Below are 27,108 nucleotides of genomic sequence, written 5' to 3'. Positions count from 1 at the left end.
TCTCAAAGATATTCACCAAAGAATGAGAAAACAATATTTCCCAAAAATCCCTCTTAAGAGGCTTGGCACAACGAAAGATAATATCCAGTTGTCTCTTTGTCCAGTAGACTGTTTTTTTCGATGCGCTTTAATTTTCGCTTCGTTTATGATATTTTTTGTATCCGATGTTGACACTCTTTTCAGACCCATTACCGCAACCACATGGCGTGTACCCATACACGACAGAGGGGTGTGTGCACGCAAATATACAACACACCAGCGCAACCTTTACCAACAACACGCACACACGCACTGGTATAAAGAGCAGAGAATATAGTGGACAGAGAGCCGTCGTCGTCCCCTCGATATATCTCCCCACTGGAGTTTCGGTAATGCGACTTTATTGTCCACCAGACGCGTATCTACACAGGGCTAACGGCCTCGCTTCCTCTCTTTCCTTCCCTTCCTTCCTCTGGCTCTTTCACATGCAGGCGCACACCCTCCTTACCACATACACCTATATACCCATGGACGCTTTATTAGCACGCGCGCACGCAGTTTTCCCGTTACTGTCACGTATAAAAGCTGCTCCCCTCCCTCCTCCAAGGATCGCCAACTTGATCCCCCGACCCTCGGCTTTTCTTCCCTCGAGCAGCACCTCGATCTCACGAAATTAACCGAGCTCAAAGTGTCATCTTAACTGTGCTCGTTTTTTTGCCAAGTCCCTGTATCGCGGCTTTTTTCATCCCCGCCTCGATCATGGGACTCGCAGTGGCTTTTTGGTTTTCGAGAGAACCATGTTTCATCATACATTTATTATTTACAGTGTTACATGCTGTATGTGAAAAAAAGGACATTATTTCGTAGTATCCTTATAGCTGACGCTACATGAAAAATCTTACATGAACATTATAATAACGGTCGATGGATACAAAGGGTCTGGGCAGGTATAAAGGGGGTAAAAATGCCCCAAACTCTTTTTGAGTGACTCAAACTTTGTACATCGAAAGGTGCGTATAAAGGTCGAAACTCACCAAATCATCCAGTTGAAAGAATATGATTGGCAAACAATGTGAACAACTCACCTGTAACAAAAAGAAAAAAATAGTTTGATTATCATTGTGTTGAGAAACATATAATTTATATGATGAGAACTTTTTAATTATTTTAGTGTTGAAATTTCAAACAAAATGTCCTGTGGCTTCCGAAATTAATTTCGATATTGTTCAATAAACTTTGATCGTGAATGTGATCCTCTAATAATTTCATTTCATTAACAAGTGGATCAATTAAAGTAATCACTACGGGACGGGATAAAATGATAAATGTCATAATCAAGATAAATTTCAATAAGAAACAAAATATGTTCCAAAATCTTTTTTTCCAATTGTTTATTTGAAATTTTTCGCTGTGAAAGATGCGTACCAAAATAATCACCGCAACAACCAAACAACTTGCAAAATCGTCAGCGTTTTTAATTAAAACAGCAACTGAGCTGAACAAAAAAAAAAAAAAATCACTCCCGCAACAAAGACCGTATATTTCTCCCACGAGGGCTCGGACGAAAAATGGCTCCCAAAATCCGCGTGGTCGCCCCTTTAATTAACTCGCAGTCCCACCGAAAAAGCTTAAACAAAGGCGACAATGGGTTTCCAATTAATCGAGTCAACTCGCGCTGTACCGTTCACTCGGCTCAATTGATGCTTGCATGGCTTTTGTACACTGCGGGCAACTCATTTTTCGCGAAAAATGTTTGTCACCGGGGCGCTATTCTTCCCCACCAATTTGACGAGCTTCAGCGGGAAAACAGGCCCTCGCCATGACCTACAACCCTATTATTAAAATGAAGGTGGAATTTTTTAAATGTATTACTTCAACATACTTAGACGTACTTGTCTTGAACTAAAACAAATGGAATTCATCTCATAGTGCATGGAGAATCAAGATAATCAAAACGATTAATTTTTGCCGAGTGTGCGTAGGTGTAATCAACTACTTTCGAGGCAAGTAGGGCACAAATCCCTGGAGGAGCCAGAAGTAATGTGTATCCTTGGAGTAAGAGTAGATGGTGTAGATACAGCCAACACAAGTCCCGATAACAATCGTCCTCCCCCTCGCATTTGTCTTCGAGATGCTACCATAAAAATACATTTTCATTTGGCGCACGTATACATCCATGCGCGGTGTATCGGGTAAAAGTATGCTTACCCACACGAATATGCTTTTGTTATTTTTTATGTTATTACCATTTCTTCACTCGATCATCACTTCCTTCAACAATTCCCAACGATTTTCCATCTCAAGAGGCAATGCATCGGTAACATTTACACGTTATTCTGAAAATATTCAGTTCACCTGTCTGCTAACGATCTGTCGATCAAGTCCATAGGGCTGGTAGCATTGAAATTTTAAATTAAAAAAAGGACATAATATAAGTTATGTGAGTTGTGACATACAAATATTCCTCGTCCTTATGTTTAGCATGTAATAAAACCTCAAAGCTGTAGATCGGTACGACAAACTGTACTTCAATCAGGACAAAAAAAGAACTGTCTTCTTTTCACCGCTTGCCTACACCTTCGTGAAAAGAGAAAGTATACCGGCCCTATCCACCCGAGAGACCGTTCGTTAGCTCCTCATTACGGCAGATATACATCCGATTGAGAGAAACATAAATATATGTGCAACGGCGTCCGTGACGCGAATGCGAAGGAATCCTTCGTCCAGGAGGGAGGAGCTGTAGGATAGAAAGCACACCCTGCGAGCATATTTACAAATGCAAGGCACAATTTGGGGTGGACATGCAGCATTGCCAGTGGACTTTTTTCACTTTGCAGGGCTAACGATCATTGAATCGACCGCGAATCCCTCGCTCACGTACGGCTGTCGAATCGATCCTCCCTCGTTGATTTTTTTTTTCTTTTTTCAATTTTCTTGGTTTCCCAACCACCGCAGCTTTCAGGGCGGATAAATTTATCGATCCGCGGATCGCGAGCTTACAGCTGCCGGAGCTTGCAAGCGCGTTTCACTTCGCCCCTACTTTACTTTCGCCCCTGTGCCAGAGAGAGCTTTATCAGGAATTAAAGCGGAGAGCTTGAGATTGATTGCACGTACAATGGACTGCAGACTTACTGCCTTAGGTCAAACTATTTTCGTTGACGTGTAGCTGTACTGTGTATTTTTCCAGCTACAGATCGGTATCAAAGTAACGTCAACAGTTGAGTGACAACGCAAGCTCGCGCGTTTGTTTTCGTGCAATCGGATCCATGAGAATTCGGGCACGAGGGACCACGTAGAGAAACTATTTGGGAGGCCGCTATACCAAACTACAGCCAAAGATCCGAAAAAAAATAAAATAAAATAAACTCCCATCCGATTTTAAATCGGACCGCGTCGACGAATACAAAAAGACCGGGTGCTCTTGCGCTCCGTTCATAGAAAGCCAAACTGAAAGCGAGCGAAGGGGGGTATGGCAGAGAGAGAGAGCCTACGGTAAACAAGCAAAAAGGGGGCTAATGGAAAGCCGTCAGTGGCAGCCGCAGTGGAGCCATCATCTCCCGCTCGCGCGATACGTCAGGGCGGACCTTAGTTTCGGCGGTGCCCTCACCCTGTGTTTATTCACGTGTGTGTGTGTATGTACGAACAGCCGCAGTCTCAGAAGAGAGGAGTGAAAAAAATGTGTTTTCCGGATTGATACGTGCACCAGATTTCGGTGACTCATCGAGTAATGGATTCCCACCCTTTAGATCTCGCGGGGGGCCTGAGAGAAGGAAACGAAGAGCCAGAGGTAGGAGGTGGTTCGCTAATGTTATCGTGTCCTCGTTTTTCCATGCTCCCCAGTGGCTACTTTTTGAGAGCTATCCCACAAAACTTCGAAACTTGACCTATCCTTCGTTGAGTCTAACTCTAATGTGCTGAAAAATAAATTCAATCTTTCCAAAGACTCTCCACACGGAGGTTCTTCGTTCTCCCTTGCCAACTTGCAAGAGCGTGTCAGAAACACACGCGTACTCATAGACGCACGTTGGTTAGCCCACGTAACTTGGCGCGTGTGTGTAGATACAAAATTTTATTTTTAGGGTACTCCCTTCCATTTTTATTTTATTCATTTTCCAATACCAATGCCAGTCCTGTTGAGCTGTCCTTCAAACTTTTTCATACGTCATTGTCGATTGCAGAATTGACTGTATACAAGGGAGGATTTCCTTGCCACGTTTATATTAGATTTTTTGGGGGTGAAAAATAATAGTGAGAGACAACACGTGTTCATGACATTCTGGGAAATAATTGATAATACTGATGATACGTAATTCTAGTCTCAAGGTAAAATAAAATTTGCACTAAAAGCAGATTGCAGTAATTATCTGATACTAGGTGCAATATTCTGAAAAAAGCCACACGTATACGCCGTGGTACACGATGATCTCGGGACAAGTATCGAGATTGGTTTGAAAGATAAAGATGGAGCACTTGTCCGTCGTGGTGGTGAAAAATGGATCGCATACGTGAAAGTAATCTTACGAGTGCAATTGTAGTACAGTCACTCTCTCCCAAGGCTGTGGCAACCCGGTGAAAAAGCAGTCGCGATATTGCATTTTTTCGCGAGATTCATATGCGCAACCGGTGCCGCGATGGCTGACGTGAATCCGACCGTACACGTGTATCACGCGTCCTACCCCTTCTGATGGTGCTCACCACACTAAGCTTTCCTATATGCACTTCGACGCGCTGGAGTGACGGTATGGATGTCCATGGACGAAATTTCATGCATCCCTGGACAGCATACGCGCTTGTAAAATCACCTCTTGTTTTACTTCTTTTGCGCGCTGCGAAAGTTCAGAAATGGAAAGTCGCGAGAATCAGCAGCCACGACGCCCCGCTTAATTTATTTCTCACTGGAAAGTCCGAGTTGTTTAGTGTTTATTAAAAAGCAATCCCCAAAGAGATGTTCATTAAAACTTTGATTGCCTTGCCCCGTACGGCTTTTGTGATGTTAATTATAACTTTTGTTGTTGTTTGTGTATATTCGGGAAACGAGCTTCATTTCTTTCCCCCTTTCCTCTGCCAAATGATTTGGAATTTATCTGTTATGATGAACAATTTATCCTCGACACGTTTTTTTCTTTTTTTCTTTTTTTTTTTTTTTTTTTCTTTCATGAAGAATGATGAAGAGTTGGAAAAAACTTTTAATTAGTTCTGGCTTGACTTTGCCATTTTTTCACTGGAAATGTATTCCTGCGCTATCGAATTGGCGTGCGAATTTCGAGGAAGATCCTTGTATATTGTTAACTGAACAATTAGTTGAACAACAAAAATCAAGTATTTTCCAAAATGTGTGCATTATAGCATTAACACTCAAAAAGTTTAAAACAATGTTTTTTCTTTTATATTATCCATCGGTCAATTAATCAATCAATCAACTTATTTAATGAAACGACTTTATGAGTCCTTTCAACCCTTAAATCACTATAATTTTTTCTACGAAGATCAATAAAGTAGATTGACTTTTCATAAAGGTTTTACAGGTACAAGTTTAGTTCCCCTCTAGGCTCACAAAACTTCAACAGCCACATTTTTGGGATGGCAAAAAAAGACCTGTATTAACAATGCCATCGATATCTTGTAGGTCAATCGATATAATGTACGATGGTACCTCCTGCAAAGTGCACTTGTCTAGTAATCTTCCGTCATCGAGAACTAGGTCAACTAAACCTCGATCCCTCGATCCAAGGAGGCTCACCAAAAACATTTGAAAACAACGAGCCATTGCAATCAGCTTTCACAGAGCAGGTTGGACCACGTGTACGCACAAAGTCTTCTAACGAAGAGGGCTTGCCAAGCCCGGCATGTCCCACTCTGTTAACAAAAGAAAATCTGGTAGGCTGCGAGGGGAGGGGGGGTTCGGCAAGAAGAGAGACAATAAACAAGGCGCATGAGCTCGTACACCAACGAAAAAGACGCAAGTAAAAAAGACGAGGTCACATACTTTCCCAAGGGAGGTAACGAATGTAGATGGAGTTAAAGAAAAAAAAAGAAAAAAAGATGCGAGGGTGGGAGAGACTGTACGGAAGCCCGTGTGCATTCATCTCGTGGGGGGGCTCTTGCAGTATATACCTAGTGTGTACAGTGGCTGCGACAAGAAGTATAAGAGAGGAATACGAGAGAAGCTGGGGGGAGGAGGAGTGGCGATAGATGCTCTCTCGAGGAAGCGCCGGAACACGTGCATTAATACATTGCACGAGTGGAGTCGCTGCTCTTCTCTCCTCTCTGTGCTTTTTGGTTATCCATAGGTATACACAATGCACAGTGTACGTACATGCACGCGTTGGGCCGAAGCTCGCTCGCTTGCTCGCTTTCCGATCACGTAATTCCTGCGATAGGAGTGGAAAAGAGATGATGCGAGGGGGTAGCAGTGCACCCGAGCCAAGACTTCTGATCCGTCCTCCTTCCCTGTGTGTCACGTGTGTGCGTGTGTGTGCCATCACCGCCGGTGCAGCTGGCACGGAGCAAGAACTTCTTTTCTTCGCCTCTGCTCGCCCGTACTCTGAAATATACCTTCCTTTCCCTCCCGCTCTCGCTTCCTTACACGACGACGACGACGACGACTTTTCCCGTGCTCTTATCTTTTCTTTACATGCTGCTTTTCCCCAACCACCCCCGCGTATTTTTTTCCTCGTCCTCTTTTTCCACTCCGGCAGAGGTAGCGACGGTGTTTCTGATTTATTTTATTCCATATTCATCCGCTGTAATACCCGCAATCGCTTTGCCACCCTCGAGTCTTTTCTTTCCTTCGTCTCCTTTTTTTCGCGTCTCCCAACACTTTTTCTTTTGAAATTTTCTGGCTACTTTTGCATCGCTCCTCTGCCCCACCCATGCACTTTTTCGTCCATACGCACGCCGGGGTTGTTGCAACTAGATGATCGGTCATTTTCAAAGCTGAACACCCTGTGTAAGTAATTAAAATAATTATTGGTCAATTTTCTGTGGTAAATAACCGGTTGTAAGAATCGGATGATTCTGTCAAACTCGCATTGTGTTCTTGAGACAAACTTTCCTGCGTAATGTGCCAAAGGGGGAGCAATACAAGGTAGAATAAAAAGCTCGAGGTGAAGTAGAGCCATTACCCTTGACTTTTACCACCCTTCGCGCCTTTCCAATTTCCCTCCTCGAAAATTCCCTTTCATCGAAGTCTTATATATACATATATATCTTGTCAAATGTTCATCTCGTTATTTATTCCCACGAGCATGTTCCATCCTTTCAGCTTTTCACTAAACCATTCGGCTCCTACAAGATCTTTTTACCCTGCATCGTCTTTAAAATGCTTTGCTCGTCCGATTTCTCCATCCCTGGGTACACTGCTGATGTTCATTTTATTTTGCTTCTCGTGTAATCTAACCTTCGCATGGTTATTTTGTTCACAAACAATTGACTCGTACGAAGATGAATGAGTTTCATCTTTTGAACAAATAAATCATGTTGTTCAACAAATCATTTTGAAAAAGTACGGCACTACCACCCACATTTATAGATAGAAATCACGTGTACTCCGAGAAAAAGGTGGGCGCAAGATATCACGAAGATAACGATCCTATTCATCTACAGATTTTCGGCTCGGAGGAGACACTGGATGGCATTCCTCTCTGGAATACCTCGCTCATCCCCCTCCCCCCTCTCCACCTACCTTTTCCCAAACGAAGACGAAAAATATGAGAGAAAAGACAAGCCAGAGAAATCCCGAACAATAGCTTTGCCATTTCGACAACACAATAACAGGGGCGTGATTTTCCAGCATGGGGGGTACGAGTGCTTCCACCTAAAGCCAGCATCGAAAAATCGAGTCTTGCACACACACACACACGTGGAAGACGGCCCTCAAAGTCTCCACGGACCCGTGAAAACGCTCCCGCGATGGACAGGAAAATAACGCCGTCGCCTCCTTTGGCGGGCTCTTTCCGGAAAAACCCGCGGGAATCTTCCCCCCCCCCAACCCCGGTCTTTGGCACACTTTCTTCTTCGGCGTGCATCACCCCCGCAACTCCCTTCCCACGACCCGCATTCCTATACGCTGCAGGGAACCATGGCGGGTATGAAGAGCGGCCGACCGAGTTGTGGTATCGATGTATACACACACACACACGCACACACGTGTAAAAGCGCCCCTTTTATCTCTCGATTTCGGTTCCTCTTCGATTTTCCCAAATAGCCTCCCTGCGGTTGCTCTACTCGGACCCGCCGGTACGAGCACACGCGCCTCCGAGCAACATCCGCGTCGAAGGCTCGAGCTCCAGCTGTACGTAGGTAGGACACACAGGAATACCGGGGGTATCGAAAGTGAGTTTGGGGGGCATGGCAGGTCAGCTTATATATACATTTGCGAGGTCATGTTCTCATGAGCCGGGAGATTTTTGGGGAAAACAAACGTGCCTCGGCACATGTTTATACTCTTGTTGTTTTTACGCATCGAGGGAATACACGTCCATATTATAATAATGATCGATCATCCGAGTGATGCTACTCAATGGAATTTCGTGGAAAATCCATCCGATCGTTCATAGTTTACGCGAATCAACCCCAAACTTGGGGTACATGTAAGCTAGAAATCACTCGTTATCACAATGTAGACGTAAAAAAAAAAGTAGAAAAAAAGGTCGACTCATCGTCATAGTCCAAATGCAGAACAATAACATGGTCGACGAGTCACGGTTGCATTAGTCGCGGAGCATTCAATACCATCCTAATGCCCAGCGGGACGATCCAATTATCCTCCATAGGACATGGCTTTGACGGTGAATCAAGAAAGCGCGAAGCGCTTAAGCGTCACTTAACTCTTGTATACATATAGCTCGGTTGCGGCGCGGTGATTTGCAAAACGCATTGTCGGTCCACGCCGGGAACGGAGGCGTGCGTTATTTACAACCGAGATGCTCGTCGAGAGAGGCTAATCCGGTTGTTCGAGGGAATTATACGACACGCGGGGAGTATAATATATGCTTGTAGTAGCGACCAGAGAGAGAAGTCCAAGAAACTGCTGACGTCACGCGTGTGCTAGGACAGAGCTGCAAAGTGTCGGCTAATCGTAATCCCTCAAAAGAGTCGTAAATTGTTACGGCTTCCCTGATTGTCTGCATTGGTACGCATTCTAGGGCTTTGCCATATGTATTTTACGGAAGCTGTACCAACCAAAGTTGACGCGTTGCGTCAAGGATGTTTTGAAAATTACAAACGGTGTTTATGGTGGGGTTCTTTTATTACTCCAAGCATAGGCATTTTGTAGCGAGACGTTTACGCGATGGAAACAAGTTACAAGTTTTACTTTAACAGTTTTTAGAAAACATTATGGTTTTACCCTTAGATGTGCATCTGATTGAATACGATTATGTTCCGAGGTCTCATGTATAAGAAAAGGGGTGAAATCAGCATGGGACTGCAATGGTTGTATTCTTGCGTTTAAGTACTGCAATCATGTCTTCAAGCAATAGCCGTACATAGTTACCAATAGCTACAACCATCAAATGTTACCCTACGAAAATATATACAAATGCGAGTGAAAATAAAAAAATGCGACACACCAGAAATGGCTCGAGTAAAATTTTTTCCCCATTTCCTGTTTAAATCGTACAAGGACTCCCTCAAATCAACTAATTATCGCGTTGAGATGCGCGAAGACGTCAATTTCCATAGAAAAACATGACGATCGTCCCGAGCGTCGAGCAATTAAAACACACCAACCGGTTTCTCAGCGCAGCGCGTCAGAGGCTCATTTGCAAATTAGTGTGTTTTTCCCTGTCGGCGCAATTTCTGCATCATCGGCGTATATACCTATAACAGCTCGCATGTGTCAACGAAACGCCAATGTTATGCGGACAGAGTACCTACACGAGTAGGGGTGGGATGGAAGTCGCTCGTGCGGTCATATGTATACCATACGCGACGATGCAGCGCGCCCTCGGCTTTCTTTTTTGCGATTTCTCAAAATAACACGCCACCTGATGAATATTAATATTCGTTGAACGCAAAATTTTGCATAGCCGTGCGAGCGCGTATTTTACATGTTGTGCACTGAGCGATGTTGTGCCAGAGCAGTGGCGCATGTGCCTTTTGTGGTATGCAATGCAATGCATATTCTGCCTGACAGCCGTTCGACTGATCAATTATGCTTTTGTGGAGTAGGAAGGCTTTCTAGGATTCACGTTAAGCGACACTGTTTTCTTTTTCTTTGCCTTTGCTAATAATAATTGATAAATTTGCTGAAAAATTCGCCACTTGGCTTGCACACGGTATAAGTGCGTCTTAATTTCTCTTTGCTCGTGTTTTAAGTTTCCTTATGTTATTTTTTTAATTAATGGTACTTATTTGTCCAATGTTCTACGTTAACTGTTCGGTAGTAGTTTAGGTAATTTTCTAAAAAAAAAAAAAAAAAAAAAAAAAAAAACCACTGTCATGTGTCCACGTTTCTCAGATAAATGTCGGAATTACCAGCAAGTTCAAATTTTTATCCCAACAGCTCACAAGAGACGTTTTCTCCATAAACGATGGAACAAAAAGAATCCCCTTATCCGCGATACTGAAAACAGGTTTCTATAAAGCTAATGAAAAAGGAGCTTTACACTGCCACGGCGACACTCATTCATTTGATCACCACTTTCATTTTTCTCGACACCTTACCATATCACGTTATCCAAGCTCGGGTATAGACTTGACGGACTATCCATCACTTTGTACGTAAAATATGCCAAGTGAGCTTGAAAAGCTTGGAAAAGCCGAAGGGACTGTGTTAGTGCTACAGTTTTGGAGAAACAGTAGACACGTGCGACATGTGAATCCTGAATGTGCACGAGGACAATGAGAGATAACACGTACGTAATCCATGACAGGTAGTCCGTGGGAAAGATAAATGTTACTCTAAACTGTATAAATAGTCACGTTTTGGGAGTTTTCTTTGTGAATAGAATAAATAAGAATAGAAAAAAAAAAATAAATAAATTTAAAAATGCATTTTTGCCCATTTACATCATCTTAGCTTGTATTGTCATTTAGCCCTGTAGGAAGTACAAGAGTGTGTGTGCCTTTACGTAAAAAATTTGGCAACGAGTGCTGAGCTCTTGTGATTTTTCACAAGGCAATAAAATCAAACGACACGGGGACGCACGAGACTGGCCGACCAGCCGTGAGAACGACATCCTTTTTGTCTTACCTACTTTTGCTTTCATTGCAACTCTCTGCTGTTGGTGATGCGCACTTGAATTCGTCCTTTTTACCTCAACGAGAAGAAATTGCGAATTGTCAAAGCACCCGAGCGTCATTCTTTGTACTCCCCGATCGTATAACCGATGCGCACTGACACACCACAAGGTCCCAATGAGTATTTGTTTGTTATTGAAAAAGGCGCCTCGTTTCAAGATTATTTCAAACTCGAGATGTTTAAACATTCAATATTTGCTGTCAATGATTTGCTCGTTAATGCATCACCATGGTTTTCGTACTTGCGGAGTGGCTCCTTATTAAAGTCACGCACTAACTTGCAATCCGACGAGGAGGTTTTTCATTAATTAATTTCACGCCAAATAAACGAATATTGAATATTGGTATAGACGTCTATTGAAGATTACATTGTTTCACTATTGATGGATAATTGATACTCATTAAGTACGATCGACGGGTGGTGAATGAATGTTCCCTTGTTGAATTTAATATTAATATGGTAATTAATTTAACTTCGAGTGTACTATACAATGGCCATTTTGCAGGTTTACAATGGCATCCAAACGACTATTAAAAACTCATAAATCTTAATGCTGTATTTGGTGTCATCATCACAATGATCGCGAATGACAATTGCAAGCATTTTATTGAATTATTAATGACAATAACTGAGGTTCCTTTCAATCTTGTCACCATTGATACTATACCGGAAATCCATTAAAAGCAGAATCCTTGTGACAGATTTATATATCTATTATCTTCAAAGTTAATGATGAACTTTATTATCACCCACCAGAAAGCAGTGATAAAACAGTATACAGTAATGAAAAAAAAAGGAAACGGTCATAAAAGCTGTGACCTCCGTTAAGTGTTTTGACAGCAAAAAAAAAAAAAAAAACAAAAAGAAAAAAAGAAGAAAAAGAAAGAGAAGCCCAAAGGGTCGAAAAACTTGAAATATGTAACTCGTGCATGGAGGGCCGCCTCTCCTACACCGGAGCAATTTATCAAGAGCGGCCGGGCCAAATAATTTAAGTGCGGCTCCGATGCACCATCAATCATCCCTTGGGTTCGGTGTAGCTGCCGCCGCATGGCGGAAATTCGTCCGGAGCGCGGAAACGGGTCCCGGTTTTCCCACGTCGTGTCATACCATGCGGTTGCTCCACCCCTTCGCCAAAATAGTGCCGCTTTTCTTCTATTTGTCGCAACAATGACGTAATCAATGAACATTTCGGAGCTGACTTTTTCTCGTCCTTTACACGTGACTGAATTCTTATTTTATGGACGTTTTCTGCGTTTGCTTCGAATGAAATTATTAAATTTACCTGGATCTGACGTTTTACGTAATGTCAAGGTTGGCTGATTGTGACAGTTTGACTTGGAAAGCTATTATAAATATATACGCTGTCGTACTGGAAATAAACTGCAGAAATGGATGAATATCGAGTAAAAAGACGGGAATTTTTGAACGAATCAAACGGTTCAGAAGAAAAGTTCACCTCGTGTGTTCTACAGTGGGTGAAAATAAAATATCAAACACTAGTAGTGTGACATTCACAACTTTTTACTTTAACTGGCTGTGATTTACATACCATAATAAATGATTTGATGATGAACCAGTGAATGATTGTTTGTAAGGGAAAAAATGTTCTCCAGGAATATTAGCTCACAACTATTGATTCCTCGACAGTCTTAAATATTCTGCAACTATTTACTAGTCAGCATGTATTTTCATGCCAACGCCTACGTCAAGCTCTAGACGTTGTTTTCTAAACACCTACACTCAATCGGCACAGTTTCCTTGACATGTGGTAATATTATTTTTTAGTCATCTCGTTATGCTCGGTGGACTTCTCGAGCCAAGTGATTGGCAAGAATCTCTGAAATAGCCAAGCTTCAGGAGACAAAAGAGGAATGCCAAGCAAAAGTAGTGGGGGGTGGAAGGGAGAGACAGAAGAACGAAGAGTACGCGTGACGCTAGGGGTAGAAAAAGTCGATTCGATCCCTGATGGACGAAAACTAGTGCATCGTTGAGGAAAAAGTGTTTTAAAAGCTTTCAAAGCGTTCGTTCTTCCCCTGCTCTCTTTCGGCTTTTTTACTGGGAAAAAAAAATCTGGTCCACTTGAGCTTCCTACACTTGCTATCATCGCGGCTTTTTCGCATTATTTCTTAAAACTTCCATCAGATGAGCAAACATAGCATTCCTCCAAAATATTATACTCCTCCAAAAACAGATACAGGCCAGATGAAAAGCCACTCGAGTATACCAACTTTGGTAATTCACTCGAGTTTGAATTGGCCAAACGGAAACTATAAATTGTGACGCCAATCTGTAACTTCTTTGTGATGCGGTTTAAATCTAGCCATGTCTCGAGATCACATCACGTACTCGATTACGTATATTGAGGTATGTCGTTAACTCGGGTAAAGTCGGTACATACCAGAACTCAACCAACGGCCACTAGTACTGCAATCGCACGGATTAACTGTTTCATCTTCGGAAAAGTTGGACATTGGTGGAAAAAAAGAAAAGAAAAACCCTCGAGTCGAGACAAGCAACCAGCAGCACACATCCACAATCCGACCGCAGCTGTGGTCCCCCAAAACTTGTTACCTCAAACGCGAAGAATCTCACGAGAGGCGAGCGTGGCCGGAGAATCCAATAAAGCCGTACCATCCCGCGGCAGTGGCTGCACGCGACAGCCCATAGACAGAGCCAAGATGGAACGACTCCCCGGTACGGGAGGACAGCATACGTTGGAAATCGCTCGAGCTTTTTTCCCCCCCCCCTCCACCGCGTATACGTACAGGATAACACCCATTCTCCCGGCGAAATAACTTTTCCCCGGACTCTGCCTGTGAAGTGACCGATGCAGAGGCATTATTGTTGTTACGAGGGGACAAAGGTGCCGAGACATTTTTTTCTCTCGCAAACTCTCGTCATCATCGTCCATAAAGATATACCAGCCCAACGGGAACAACAAGCTCTACTCCCGCTTATCGATCGTAAATCCACTTGGAAGAACAGTAGCAGTTTGGAGAGTCGGGACGGAGTGCGAAGAGCACTATAGGAAGGGGAGAGGTGTCTGCGTCCGAGCGCACCTTTTTGTCACGGAGGTTTCAGGTGTCCTTGTACACCTTCTTCTACTCGCACGAACAGCGCAGGGCTTCAAGTGACGACTAGAATGGCACGGGTTTAATTGTTTGGTCCATTTTTTTAAAAACTATTTTATAGTGTTTATCGCACCGCTCCGGTAGTGATCGATATAAATTAGAGACAATTATTATTGGCTCTTTTTTTTTTAAATAAAGTTTCGAGCAGACTTGTATACGCGAAGCAGCGGTACGCGCCGCTAGGTGATTTACGGAGAAAGTGATTAATATACCGTCTACGGCGCGATTGCGGGTATCGCATGAAAATTCATAGGCATCGTACGAGCGGCGACTATAATAGAACTTCATTAAGTCTCTCTTTTTTTTCTTTTTTTTTTCTTATCCAAGTACACCCGTTTATGAATCACTCGAAAGGCCCATAAAAGTCCCCGTCGTGAATTCCAGCGGTGAAAAATTAATCACCACCCGTGGAAACTCTTCCATCTTCGCGTGCCTTTTTTTTCCTGCTCAATTTACGAGCGGAGCACATCGAGTGATTAAAGCTCGTACGACTCGATCGCTCTCCCGTGTGCTCTCGCATACATTATCGCCTTTTACAACCCCTGTGTTCTTCCACCCCCCCCCCTTTTTTTTCGCCAACTTGGCAGTATAGTCGAGCAGTTAAGGTCTCGGCTTTCAATCGCGCGAAACCCGATATAGCCAGTTTTCGCCCTTTCATCCGTCTGTTTCTACCGTTTGGGCGGGCCGGTGCAGTACTCGTTAGGTGCAGTCTGTTGCGCTTTTCTTTCTGCCGCGTTATTGATTCCGCCCGCCCCGTTTGCCTTTGGGAGTTTTTAGAGTTGGCTGTTACTTGCAGTGAACTTTCAACTCTTTCGTCCGACCAATTCATATTTTTCCACAATGCATTCAAGTGTTGTATGGACAACCATCATCAAAATCAACTGGTATATCCAAGGTGAAAGGTGACAGCGTAAAGTAAGATAACTCAGGCAAAGCGACACGTATGTGCTTGCCGTCGCTCTTCGATCAAAGAGCGAATTAGGCGTACCTACGTATGTATATATACGATGAGCTATTCGCTAAAATAAGCCATCATATATAGATGAGAGTGCGAGAGACACACCCGTCCTGCGGGAGCACCGTCGTCGTCGCGCGTCGCGGTGAATAATCCAATTAGGCGCACTCTATTTTGGCTTATATACGCGGCACACACATCATCACCATCATCCCTCGGCATATACATATATAAATGACTCTCCACCCCCTTGTGCTCGGGCCACCGTAGGTGAGTACATGTACCTGATACACTTCTCTCTCTCTTCGCTTCTCGTACATACAGTTATCGCGCGTCATCCGTTATACACGCCGAGCTAAGCCGAGCGGCAATGCACTTAGCAACGCGTGCGTTTGCTTATACCCTTCTCTGCAACCCCCGTTGTAACTCGAGAGCACGCTTATTATTAGTCGAGCCCCGTGGCGTGCGCCAACTGACTCTCTATATCTACGACGCCTAAACAACCTGTATACGCTACGTGCAGACCTGCTTCGTCTATTTGGCGCCTGCACTGCAGTGTGTTGTGCGGATAACATATATACATTCTGGTTTTATCAAGAGCTCGTTGTGCGATGATATGCCCAAACACTCGTCGATAAATAATATATTCCGTGGACTATAACAATTTTGCAAAGTGTCATGACATCCCGATGCGGATGGTATGAATTTACTTTTGTTTTTTGTCACCTGTACTTGCTTTGGGTTTTTTTTTTTTTTTTTTTTTTTTTTAATCCATAGAAACAGAGAACGGGTTCACCCCCACGTACAAATGTTGACATCTCTAAAAATATGATACTTCTGCCCATATGGAATACATACAGAGTATACTCTTCTGTCGTCTCGGCCATTATTTATTTTCTCTTTCACATTTATCATCCAGACAATTTCTACCCCTTGTCATAACATCCTGTTGGTAGGTATATAATTACACATTCCATCAAAAGTCCTTAAACTCTACCTAATGAGGAAACACTGGTATATTTTATATACGCGATATTAAACCACTTACTGCCGATACTGCGGTATTGCTATGTACAAAAGCGACGAGTGCCAAACTATTGTCATACATGCATATTGTGCCATCATCTTTTTGTACATTGCATTGGAGCAGGTAAACACTTTCCTATACAATTGGTCACGATGGGTGTTACTTATTGATTACTTGTATTTACACTTCGGTGCCGCGGCAACCATTTCTTTAACACTCCTCGGTGAGTTCTTAAGTGCTCGGTGTACGGTGACTGCTTAATGTCTCGGCGGCTTATTATTTATATGAAAGCGATAATCTGCTACTTAGCCGCGTGAGTGGCCATTACGTATCGATCTTGAAATATATGTGTGTATACTCTTCTGATCTTCGAGAGCTCTTACGTGGGAGCTTTGTTGCAAACCAATACGTCTACCATGTACCTCTCGAATAGAGCATTTTTATTGACCAAGGCATCGATGGGTTCAAAAAAAAGGTCACTCGTTTTCTTTGTGAACGTATAAATTAAATGTGTATTTGAGCGTTGAGGTACCAAGTATCGTAATTTCTATGAACTCAAACTCTATTTTTTCATACTCGTGAGTGCTGTACGCAAGGATTTTAATAATTTTCAATAATCAATTGGAATGATGACCTTTCATTGAAACATAAAACACTTAAAGCTACATTTTTTACGACTCACTTTACTCTCGTAATCATCGCTTCAAAAGCATCCATCTCTCGAGTGCATCAAACGTAAATAACTACTATGTATGCACGTAATCTCTTTTCACGCCTATACCCTCGACGGCATAATGGATCTTAACGGGTTGTCATAAGTGACTAATTTACCATTAACTCCAATCGGATGGGCGGTAAAAATCCAACATCAGACGTATTACTCTCGTTTTGGAAGTTATTATCATGCGACAATTATCCCTCGTTTTAAAACATAGTAATAGCTCATTCATCAAAAATCCATTCAAGCTCTTCGTCCCCGACTTTGATAGCGAGTATGAAAACATTCGAGTACACTTATCAACGTGGTCCCTGAAAAAAAGAAACGCGAAAGGCTATGCTGTCGAGTAGAGATTCACAGGGAAAATCGTATCGCTTTTTTCCCATCGAGTCGCACCACCCTCGCAAAGGTACTTTCGCTCGTGCGTCACGCTCCCCGGGAACATTGATAAAAGTAGTGCGAACAGTACGCGTATCCCCGTGAGAACTTTATACTGAAATAATTCCAGCCCACCGAGTGCACACGCGCATCAAATACATGCTGATTATCAGGTAGTCGTTCGAGATTACCGGCTCCCGCATGAATTATCCAAGCGCTCGCACGCGATGGAGGCGCGCCATGGGTGTATAATATATTTTAAACGCGAGTCTTGATTTTTCCGTGACTTCATTAGCCAGTGCAGTGCGTATACACACGCTGTTGGGTGACTATACCTACGTTCCAAGATGCCACGAGCGAACGTACATAGTGGACGGAGGACGACGACAAAAGGAGGAACCGGTTGGGAGGGGGGGAGTGTACGCGAGCGCGCGAAGAATATGCCCCTGGCACAAGTTGCGGGTAATAAGGCTGCCGGGGCCCCCCGCTGAGGACGCGATTTATGCCTTTCTCTCTCTCGGGCTTTTGTCGCTTCTCGGACACGCACATGTGGTCGCCCGTGCTTCCGCGACCTTCTTTTACCGTCGTACAATGGATTATTTCGTTTCTGCTTGGACGTTGCTTTGGTGTCTGGTGATTTGATGCTTAGCACAGGGTCTTTTTTTCATCCTTGTGCACACATGGCGTCATTGTGTAATAAAAGTTGCGTGTTTAGCAACTAATTTTGGACTGTGCATCGATGACTATCTCCTCGTGCTGGCATTGTTTTCCATACACTGTACACACTGGACATCTCTGCGAGTGAGTGACCCCTAAATTATTCCATACGATTCGCTATTAGCTTGGGATCAATAGCTTTATAATCGATTACACGTATACTAGCACTCGGTATGTAGCTTGCATCTGCGATTGTGTGTAAAAAAATGATACGAGTAGCCCGTGGTGATGACGATTGGAAAAATTCATTTAATTAAATTACCTAAATTCATTTGGACCCCTAAGAGAAAAAAATTTTGAGCCCTTTGAGGGTAAGATAGAATATTTTGAGATAAAAAAAAAAAAAAAATCGATGTGTCACCCGAAGAAGCCTATTTTCTCCTTATATGATCACGAAGACTGATCACGTTGTTTTCTAGAGCTGGTAAATTTAAAGTCAAGGTTTTAAAAAAATAACAAAAATAGTGTTAATTTGAGCTTTATCAAAATAGCACAAGAAAAAAAAACTCAGTTTTTATTCAAAAATATGAAGGATAAAAATAAACTGAGGCTCTGAGACCAGAAAATTTTGAGAGACGAGAAGTAAATGGCATTTCTCGGTGTCGTACATTACATGCCTAGTTTCAATGAGTTATACTACGGGTTATCTCTTACTTATCTGTTTTTCTCAACGCCGAGAACAAGGACGCAGCCCTTGAATTAGCTTGTAGATTCTTATCCGTGTGTTACATGTTCTCTCTTACCAAACAGCTATAGGAAATGTATGATTTTCGACGAACTCACCTGAAACAGACAAAAAAAAATCATCGTTGAATTACGTTATTTCATTGCAATACTGCTGTCGTGGTTATAATCATACACAGTCTCTGTCTATAAAAAATGTATTCACTCCCTTGGTATTTAAATACATGTCACAGTTAATTAGCTAAACAGATATAGCGATTAATTTTTCAATAGTATATAAGCAACAACAATCCTAGAGTTGACTTACGCCCCAACAGAAATATGTATGTATTTCAAGATGAAAATCCAGTTTGTTGTTGCAGCTCAATCGGAGAATACGAGAAAAACTTCTCCCTGGCTGAACCGAAGTAAATAAAAAACGCTACGCTACACTTGACGCAATATCATTCCACATCGTATTCGTGACGCACAGACCGTCTCGTTATGTATTTATGGATTCCATGAGTCACAAGGTGTGCGTGTACACATTGAAATTGAATTCTCGCCACAATTTTTTTTTCCTGGCGTCGACGAGGGAGAGTTTTCTATGTCCCCCTTCGACTGACATGGAATTTACAAGTTTACGCGTCGCACTTGAATACACACTCGCGGTTTGCTTAATCACACGCATTAAATCGAGAACAAAACGGGGGAAAGGTTTACCCAGGACTCGCACCATTTTTTACATTCCGAAAAGATAAAATTACCCTCCAAATGCAGCAGCTCCGGAATACTCGTACCAGAGGTTCTTTTTTTTTTATACAAATTACGGCGCTGCAATAATAACTTTTCTCAAAGCTTAATAAGTACCGAGGGCGGCGAAAAAAACTGGCCAACAAAGGAACACATTCCACGCACGAATTGGAAAAGTTCAAGATGGCCGGATGGGATACTAGCCGGAGTGCACGGGGGGGAAATTATTACGCCAAGTAACTGCCTCTCTTCCTCGGGATGCGATAACTGGATTACTTTTTAATTGCCGGTCTCTTCTTAGGAGGCCAATTTCAGGAGGATACCTTATACGACTGCTGTTTCACTTTCGCGATGGCTGTTTAAAATTTTTCCATAAAACATCGGGGGTTGCTACAGAGCTGCTCGTTGAAAGTACGTATACAAAGGCGTTTGCGAGAAATGATCGATCTCTCCGAGCAACGCACCTACAACATTATCGTCAAAGAGAGGGTTTACGAGGGAATAAGAGGTGATTTCAATTACCGATGAAAAAAAAAGCTCGGTAGCAAAGACGGCCACGAGTCGGCTGTTGTCCGCGTCTTAGGACGCCAATTACTCTCCGTGGTGCTCTCCCGATACATATATAGGCGAATTTATTTCCACTCCGAGGATGGACTCGAGAAGGATAAGAAGGGAGGAGGACGGATTAAACCGTAGCCGGCTTCGTTTCGCCTTCTTTAATAATATCAGCCAACGGGGGAGGGGAATCGAGGGGGGTGGGTTTCGCGCGCCTCGGGCCGATGAGGATCAAGTCAGCTCGAGAGGGCTTATTTCTGGCCAAGCCGCTGCTCGTCCTTTCTCTCTTGGTATCGGCCCTCCAAAGTAATCGCCCTCCCCTCGCTGCCTCGGACGCCGGATAACGTCAGGTGGAATCGAATTACACACTCCGGCGAGCATCTTCTTTATTCGTATTGTTACGGACGCGCGGATTTACGCGCGGAGCCGCGGGTGCCCCACTGGCGGGCCTGAGGGTCGGAGATATAACGGAATTGGACTGCCGCGATGGCCTTATCGAGTGGCGGCGCTTCGGTATTGCCTGCAGGCGAATAATCGCCTCTGTTCCTCTCTCAAGCGCCGCTTCGGTACAATTTTCTCTTTTGTCCGAAGCAGTCTCGATCACGCTATTATATTGGTATTTTAATTGAGTGCTACGATGCTGATTTCACTGGGAAATTGTCGTAGCTGTGCTTGTTCGTACGTTATATTATTATTGACGTTATAAATATGTTCATTGAAGTTTCGAGGAATACTTACTTGAAGTGAAACTTCAATTCGCCCTACAGTTAAGCTCGTCATTATACTACGTTGAATGTCGTATAGCATCCTAACAAGTCTTAATACGGTTAATGCTACTTTATGAGAATGACAAATTTAAGAAAATTAACAATGCAAGCTTTGAAGTTTCACTTCCTTCCAGAGTTTTTCCTAGTTTATTTCTATTTCCTCGTTCCACTTGGAGCTTCATATTTTTTTTCATAACGAACGGGTATATCAGTTCCAACTTGACACTAATTGAATTTACTAATAAATCTGGCGAAGCAGCTAGTTGTTGAGAAAAATTTTTTTTATCAGTTTTATTGAGTAAGTACTCCTGATTTTGTTGTTTATAAATAATTTAAACTTTGAAAGAAAATGTAACTCGTCTATTGAGGTAAGCTTCCACAAATCTATCAAAAACTTATTTAACCATTTCCACGAGAACCTAAAGTTTAATAAAATACAGTTTTTCGTTAACACACACGAAATATAACTGTGAGATCCTAGGCATACGATATTTGTAGTATATCACATCAAAATAACTTTAGTGAATTGCAAATGCGGTACGACACCCGTAAAAACGAGGTTCAAGTAATATTACTGCTTAATTTTTGCATAAAGAGTTGGAAAAAAAAAAAGTTCTCAAATCAGCAATACCTACGCAACACGTAAGCTAACAGAAGTACAGGAAGAGGGAAAAAGGTCTCGTTAAATAATCGCGACGATTGACGAAATATTATCCCACCCAACGAGGCATATACAAACACGTACAGGGAACTTGTGTCATTTGAATTTTTTACCGTGGACGAATTACAAATCGTGCAATTTGCAAGACCGAGAAAGTACAAATATACAAGGCCGTGGGTGTCTCCTGATAAATCGGGGCATCAAAAAATATGGATAGTCGTTTGCAAGAGAAATTCCTCGCGCTCGGCTGGTGAAACTTGAGTGAGGGGAAGTGCTGAGTACGTGAATAAGCGGCTGTCACGAGCGCACAACATTAATAGAGACACACGCGAGCGCGCGTCTCTGTGCTGCTCGAGAGATGGAAAAAGAGGCGGAACGAGAGAGAAAAGCGAGTGTAATGACTGCATGAATCACACGCGGGAAACGGGTGTGTCTATATCTTGAAGCATTCGTTAGTTTGTGTTTTTCTTCTCCGTAGGGGTTTTGTATTTGCTCGACTGATGGGTGTACATGACCACGCGACTGCCATTGAAAAAATACTGCAATCAAACTCGAGAGCGGTACTACATATTGCCATTCATTTTATTGTAGCGTCGCTTATTGATTCCAATAATTACTCCCCGTTTGGATTTACGCGGTGCGTTAATAGCGCTAAAACAAACAAGCGCAATCTGCTTGAGTTACCGGTAATAAAGTTTCATTGCAACTGCGCCGGAAAATTTATTTTGCCCCGAACAAATTAAATGCCATCCTCCCCCGCAGCACCTGCGATATTTTACTTTATGGAAATACCTGGATTATAGAGTTTAAAATTAAGTTCATGATTTTCCTTCTTTCGGGAGCGTCTGACCTAATTAGTCCTTTACTACTGTTTCATGATAATTACTTGGCACTGTTTCGTTGTACTTCGAAGCTTCGGAGCGTTTTCCCTGCTTAATTTTTTTTTTTTTTTTTTTTAAAGACCATTCCAGTGCTTTATAGGCGCTCATATCTTGTAGGGAGACAAGTGTATTTAAAAAAGAGCAGAAAGTGTGACTAGGCATTAGAAAAACAAAGACATACCGGGAAGCGTTTGAAAATGTGAAATTATTATATTACCCAAAGAAAAAGTTGAAAGAAAAAAATATTTCAAAACTGAACGCAACGTGACGTTAGACGTGAAAAAAATACAGACCGTGATGAGCATCGCACAAATAGATGTAGATCACTTGAACGATGCACAGGTAAAGTGTGCTTTCTATGCTCGCGTGTCCATAATTAAATCACATATATACATACACGTGCTTTTACATTTGTTACCGTTACATCCTCCCAACGATCATGTCACCGCCACGAAAGCAAGGTGAGCACAACTAAGCCGGACAGAAGAGTGTGGGTGGTGATAACGAACGGTAGTAGTCGAGTGCATCTACACATTACGATGATACGTGCAATCTGCGAGGCTGTCAGTTTTTAACAATATTTCGAAAAGGCAATCTTAGCTTGACGTACATCCAATACATAGTGCGTACTTATTGTCATAAAAAAAAACAGAGGATGCAAATTTTCGTGAAAACCCTGACGGGTAAGACTATCACCCTAGAGGTCGAAACCTCGAACACAATCGAGAACGTGAAGGCCAAGATACAGGACAAGGAGGGCATACCTCCGGACCAGCAAAGGTTGATTTTCGCCGGCAAACAGCTCGAAGATGGCCGCACTCTTTCCGACTACAATATCCAGAAAGGTGCGTATTGTCTTTGTATTTCTTTTTTGCTCGTTACGTGGACGACATTTTTTTCCCACGAATCCATTAGATATTTTTATAAATTCGTGATTGTCTCTCTGAGTGTCTAAGATTCTTTTTTTTTGTTTGATAGAGTCCACGCTGCATCTCGTGCTTCGTCTAAGGGGAGGTGCTATGGATCCCACTCTTAAGGCCTTGGCGGAAAAGTACAATTCGAAGAAACTAATATGCCGCAAGTGCTACGCTCGCCTTCACCCACGTGCTACGAATTGCAGGAAAAAAAAGTGCGGACACTCGAATCAACTTCGCCCAAAGAAGGAAATTAAAGAGTAAATCATGCGTTTGCGAATGACGGATAAGTTCTGATCTTTTGTATTGTTATCAACACCGGTAACTTGAATAAATCAGACGTGGATTACAAGTATTTTTTTATTTATTCCTCTGGATTTTTTGCTGGATTTCATCCAATGTATCGCCTAACAATATTAATATCTACTTGTATCATCAATTTTAATGATGCTTTTTTATGCCAGTCGATCCGAGTGGATTTTGCTGTAATATTGAGCATTAACATGCAAGCTTCGTATTAACTGCACATACGTATGATTTATACGTGTGTAAATTTGTTATCTCGTTTATAAGTAACACGTAGTATAATCTATATTAGTGAAAATCAGTCGATAATCCATCAATATCAGGAACTTTTAGTAAATCCCTCGAGAAAAAATTTTTAAAAAAATATCCATTGGTTGCACATACCTTTAAAACTAAGTATCATACAAATAGAAAAAAAGTACCTATGCAATCTTATACCTAACTTTATCCTGTGCTATACTATTATAGCAAGAGAAATCGTCAGCATGTATTTGCACAGCAAACATATTTTCGATGATTTTTTGTAGTTCATTCGTAACAACTATTGGACAAATCCGAAAACAACAAGGCTATATTTATTTATCATAAATCTATGCAATAAGCAAAAATAAATACTACTTTTTTAAAACCAACGTTTCAACATGATTGATGTAGCTCTGTTTGATCATCTCAAAACAAATAGTGCAAAATGTAAAAAAAATATGGAAAAATTCACAACAACGTTGGATGTTTCCTACCACTGAGTCAACATGAAATTTTGTTTTCTATATTTATAATGGACATTTCATTTCAGTATGTAAACAGTCTCGTGTTTACCCCCATATACATTTCTTGCAACTCACAAAAGCATTCACCGTTACTCATCAAATTACTTATACATAATGAAAAATTATTAAAATAATATACAAACATTCTGCTCGCAGCGTAACAACAAAAATGCTAAAATAAAAGCAAGAGCCTTATACGATAAAAAAAAAAAGAAAAGAGAAAAATGATGTAGCTGACGTATCTACCCTCGTAAACCCCAGGCATCTTTAACACCTTCGCCACGACAATAATGAGGCTATCTTTCCATGCACACTCTTTAAACTCGTCCCACTGCAGCGTCCCTTCGCCACGTCACCCCCTGCATTACACAAGCGAGCCACGACTCTCTATGATAATAACACTTTAATTCCGGCCTTCTCGCGTCCGTATACGCAGCTGTAAACCGTATACACCGAGTGCCGACCTCGAGGTCGTTATTCAGAGTGCAAAGTTAAGACCGTGGGCGACGCGAGTGCCTCGGCGAGGCATTAAATATTTTATGATTTATCGTAGTAGACGCTTGATGAATTTTAACAGGACGCCCCGGGCGCGCGTTACACGCCGCCGTAAAACGCGTAATTAACAGCGTTATGGATTCTGTGAGCGCGTGTGTCATCGTTGGACCCACTTGTGCAGGAGCTCCCCTTCTTTCTCCAAAGCTCATCTTTTTACGATTGCCACCGTCGCTATCAATCGATACTAATCGTTTTTATCGTGTATAATAATTACAGGGATTCCAGAGGGTGACTTAAGATGGCATGAGTGTGTTTAATTTTCCCACTAGCAAACCATGACTGTAACTATCGTTTCGAGGTTATTCTACGATATTTGGCTTCATTAGTCATTGAAATGTACAAACTTCAAACAAGTGCACCGACACACTGGAATATTCGAAGAACTTTAATGCATCGATCTCCAGCCATCCAGAATATCTCCCGTGAGATGAGAGGAAAGAAAAAAAAAACGACAACAAACTGATAATTTTTTCACAAATGAGACCCCACTGAACGCCCCTACTTGTTCTGTATTATTTTATTCAGGCGCCTGTATATATATACATATATATAATACAGGGAGCCGTATCAATGGGGGAAAGTTTGCACGCAGTGGTTGTGGAAATACTAACAACACCACCATCATAATGAACAAAAACAACAAGAACAATGATAATGACAAACGAGTGTAAGAGAAGCGTTGCGCAACTCACTGTAGGGGAGGGGGAGGTGAATCGATACCGGGGGTCGTTACATCGTATTACAAAAATAAGCATCACATAATACAGGGACGAGGGCGGAAAGTTGCGCGCATACGCGTGTATAAGAGCGACCATAGATCTAATCGAAATTAGTTATTTTTATTTCCCCCTTGGTGTAATTAATTTGCTCGTCCGCGTACATTTGTTCATTATGTTGTAATCAGCGTTTAACGGGAGAAAAACGTTTTTTTTAAACGAACCGCGTTCCAAGAAACGGTGAAGCAATCGAAGAGGATAGAAATTCCGCTTGGTAAAAAAAAAAAAAAAAAAAAAAAAATACACACACGTCGAAACAATGCGTTGATTTTATCTTAATGGGTAGGCTATTGTGTTCAACTCGTGTATAAATCGAGGTAACAGCTTTACCGATTCTACTTCTCTTTCTTGAGCAACTTAGTGTCTATACCGTTTCGTAAGGCATGGCACGAAAAAAGATACCCACGATGGGTTGGAAAATAGGGACCGAAGTGATTCGAGGGACGATAATCACCAAATCCAGAGTTTTGTCACTTTTCACCGAAAGCTACAGTAAAAATCCAGGGACCGGCGTGCAGACTAAAGTTGTGAAAACGTAGTCACGTAAAAAATAATCGGGACCATATATAAATAACCACACACGAGAAGATCCAGCCGTGTAAGATCGGAGGAGAAGAAGGAGCGAGGGGGGAAAAAAAAGGTCTTAAAGGCGATTAGTCCCGACGCGGGGAGATGAATTGGAGTAGCTCTCGCGTCGTTAAACGTTGTGTAGGCCTCGGGCACGGCTGTGACGGCTCGACGCCAGCGAGACACGGCGCGTTCTTGAACTTGTGGCGCGAGACGGAGAGTCATTGGTCTACGAATAGACCTATAGCTCGGCCGGAGGGAGTGCAGCAAAAACGCGAGAGCTCGCTGTCTTCTCGCGGGACGACGGAAGATGGATCGGGTGGCAGGAGAGTATTTTTTTTGTTCTCCCTTCCCTCTCCCTTCGGATGGGAGATAGAACTTTGAAGATGACTCGATGGATGTTTTCGTGCAATGATAACGCATGTATAGTTTAAGACACAAGCAAAAACGCAGATGAAGCGTAGCACGGAAGCTGTACCGAACGAGCAAAGAGTATATCGGTAGCAGGAAAAAAGAAAGAGTCCATAGCGCGACGAGATAGCAAGAGAGAGGGTGTGGGGTGTATCTGTAGTAGAGATACAGTTTCCAAGCTGGAAGCCGATCCCCTACTCGTAGACCACACGCAGCTATAAATTGCTACCCGATCTTTACAAATTATGGAAGCTCCGAAGAAAGCTTGGCCGGTCTACGTGCCAGGCCCATTACTCCCCCCCCCCCCCCCACACTATCGTACCTATACCCAGTCGGGATGTATATACGGGACTGGCTTAATCTGCCTCGCGCCCGTACGACA

The 27,108-nt window shown here is 42.5% G+C and overlaps 2 protein-coding genes across 2 annotated transcripts in view; one reads left to right on the top strand and one right to left on the bottom strand.

The window, feature by feature from the left end:
- The window catches only part of LOC106647824 (uncharacterized), a 263,442-nt gene that overhangs the window by 117,065 nt on the left and 119,269 nt on the right, over positions 1-27,108 (bottom strand). The gene's annotated exons all lie outside the window — the stretch shown is intronic.
- On the top strand, positions 23,061-23,608 carry LOC106647825 (uncharacterized). The gene is made up of 2 exons (XM_014364369.2): positions 23,061-23,275; positions 23,409-23,608. The coding sequence occupies exons 1-2, from the start codon at positions 23,086-23,088 to the stop codon at positions 23,606-23,608; spliced, it is 390 nt and encodes a 129-aa protein (XP_014219855.2). The 5' UTR covers positions 23,061-23,085.

Source organism: Copidosoma floridanum, unplaced genomic scaffold (assembly GCF_036245765.1).
Source record: "Copidosoma floridanum isolate Cflo_tuat_1 unplaced genomic scaffold, Cflo_Japanese_pri ptg000021l, whole genome shotgun sequence".
Lineage (NCBI taxonomy): Eukaryota > Metazoa > Arthropoda > Insecta > Hymenoptera > Encyrtidae > Copidosoma > Copidosoma floridanum.
This window is presented reverse-complemented; position numbering and strand designations above follow the sequence as displayed.

Coding starts and splice junctions, on each gene's coding strand:
- LOC106647825 (XM_014364369.2), top strand. CDS start 23,086: ATGCAAATTTTCGTGAAAACCCTGACGGGTAAGACTATCACCCTAGAG. Junction 23,276..23,408: donor CGACTACAATATCCAGAAAG/GTGCGTATTGTC, acceptor TTTGTTTGATAG/AGTCCACGCTGCATCTCGTG.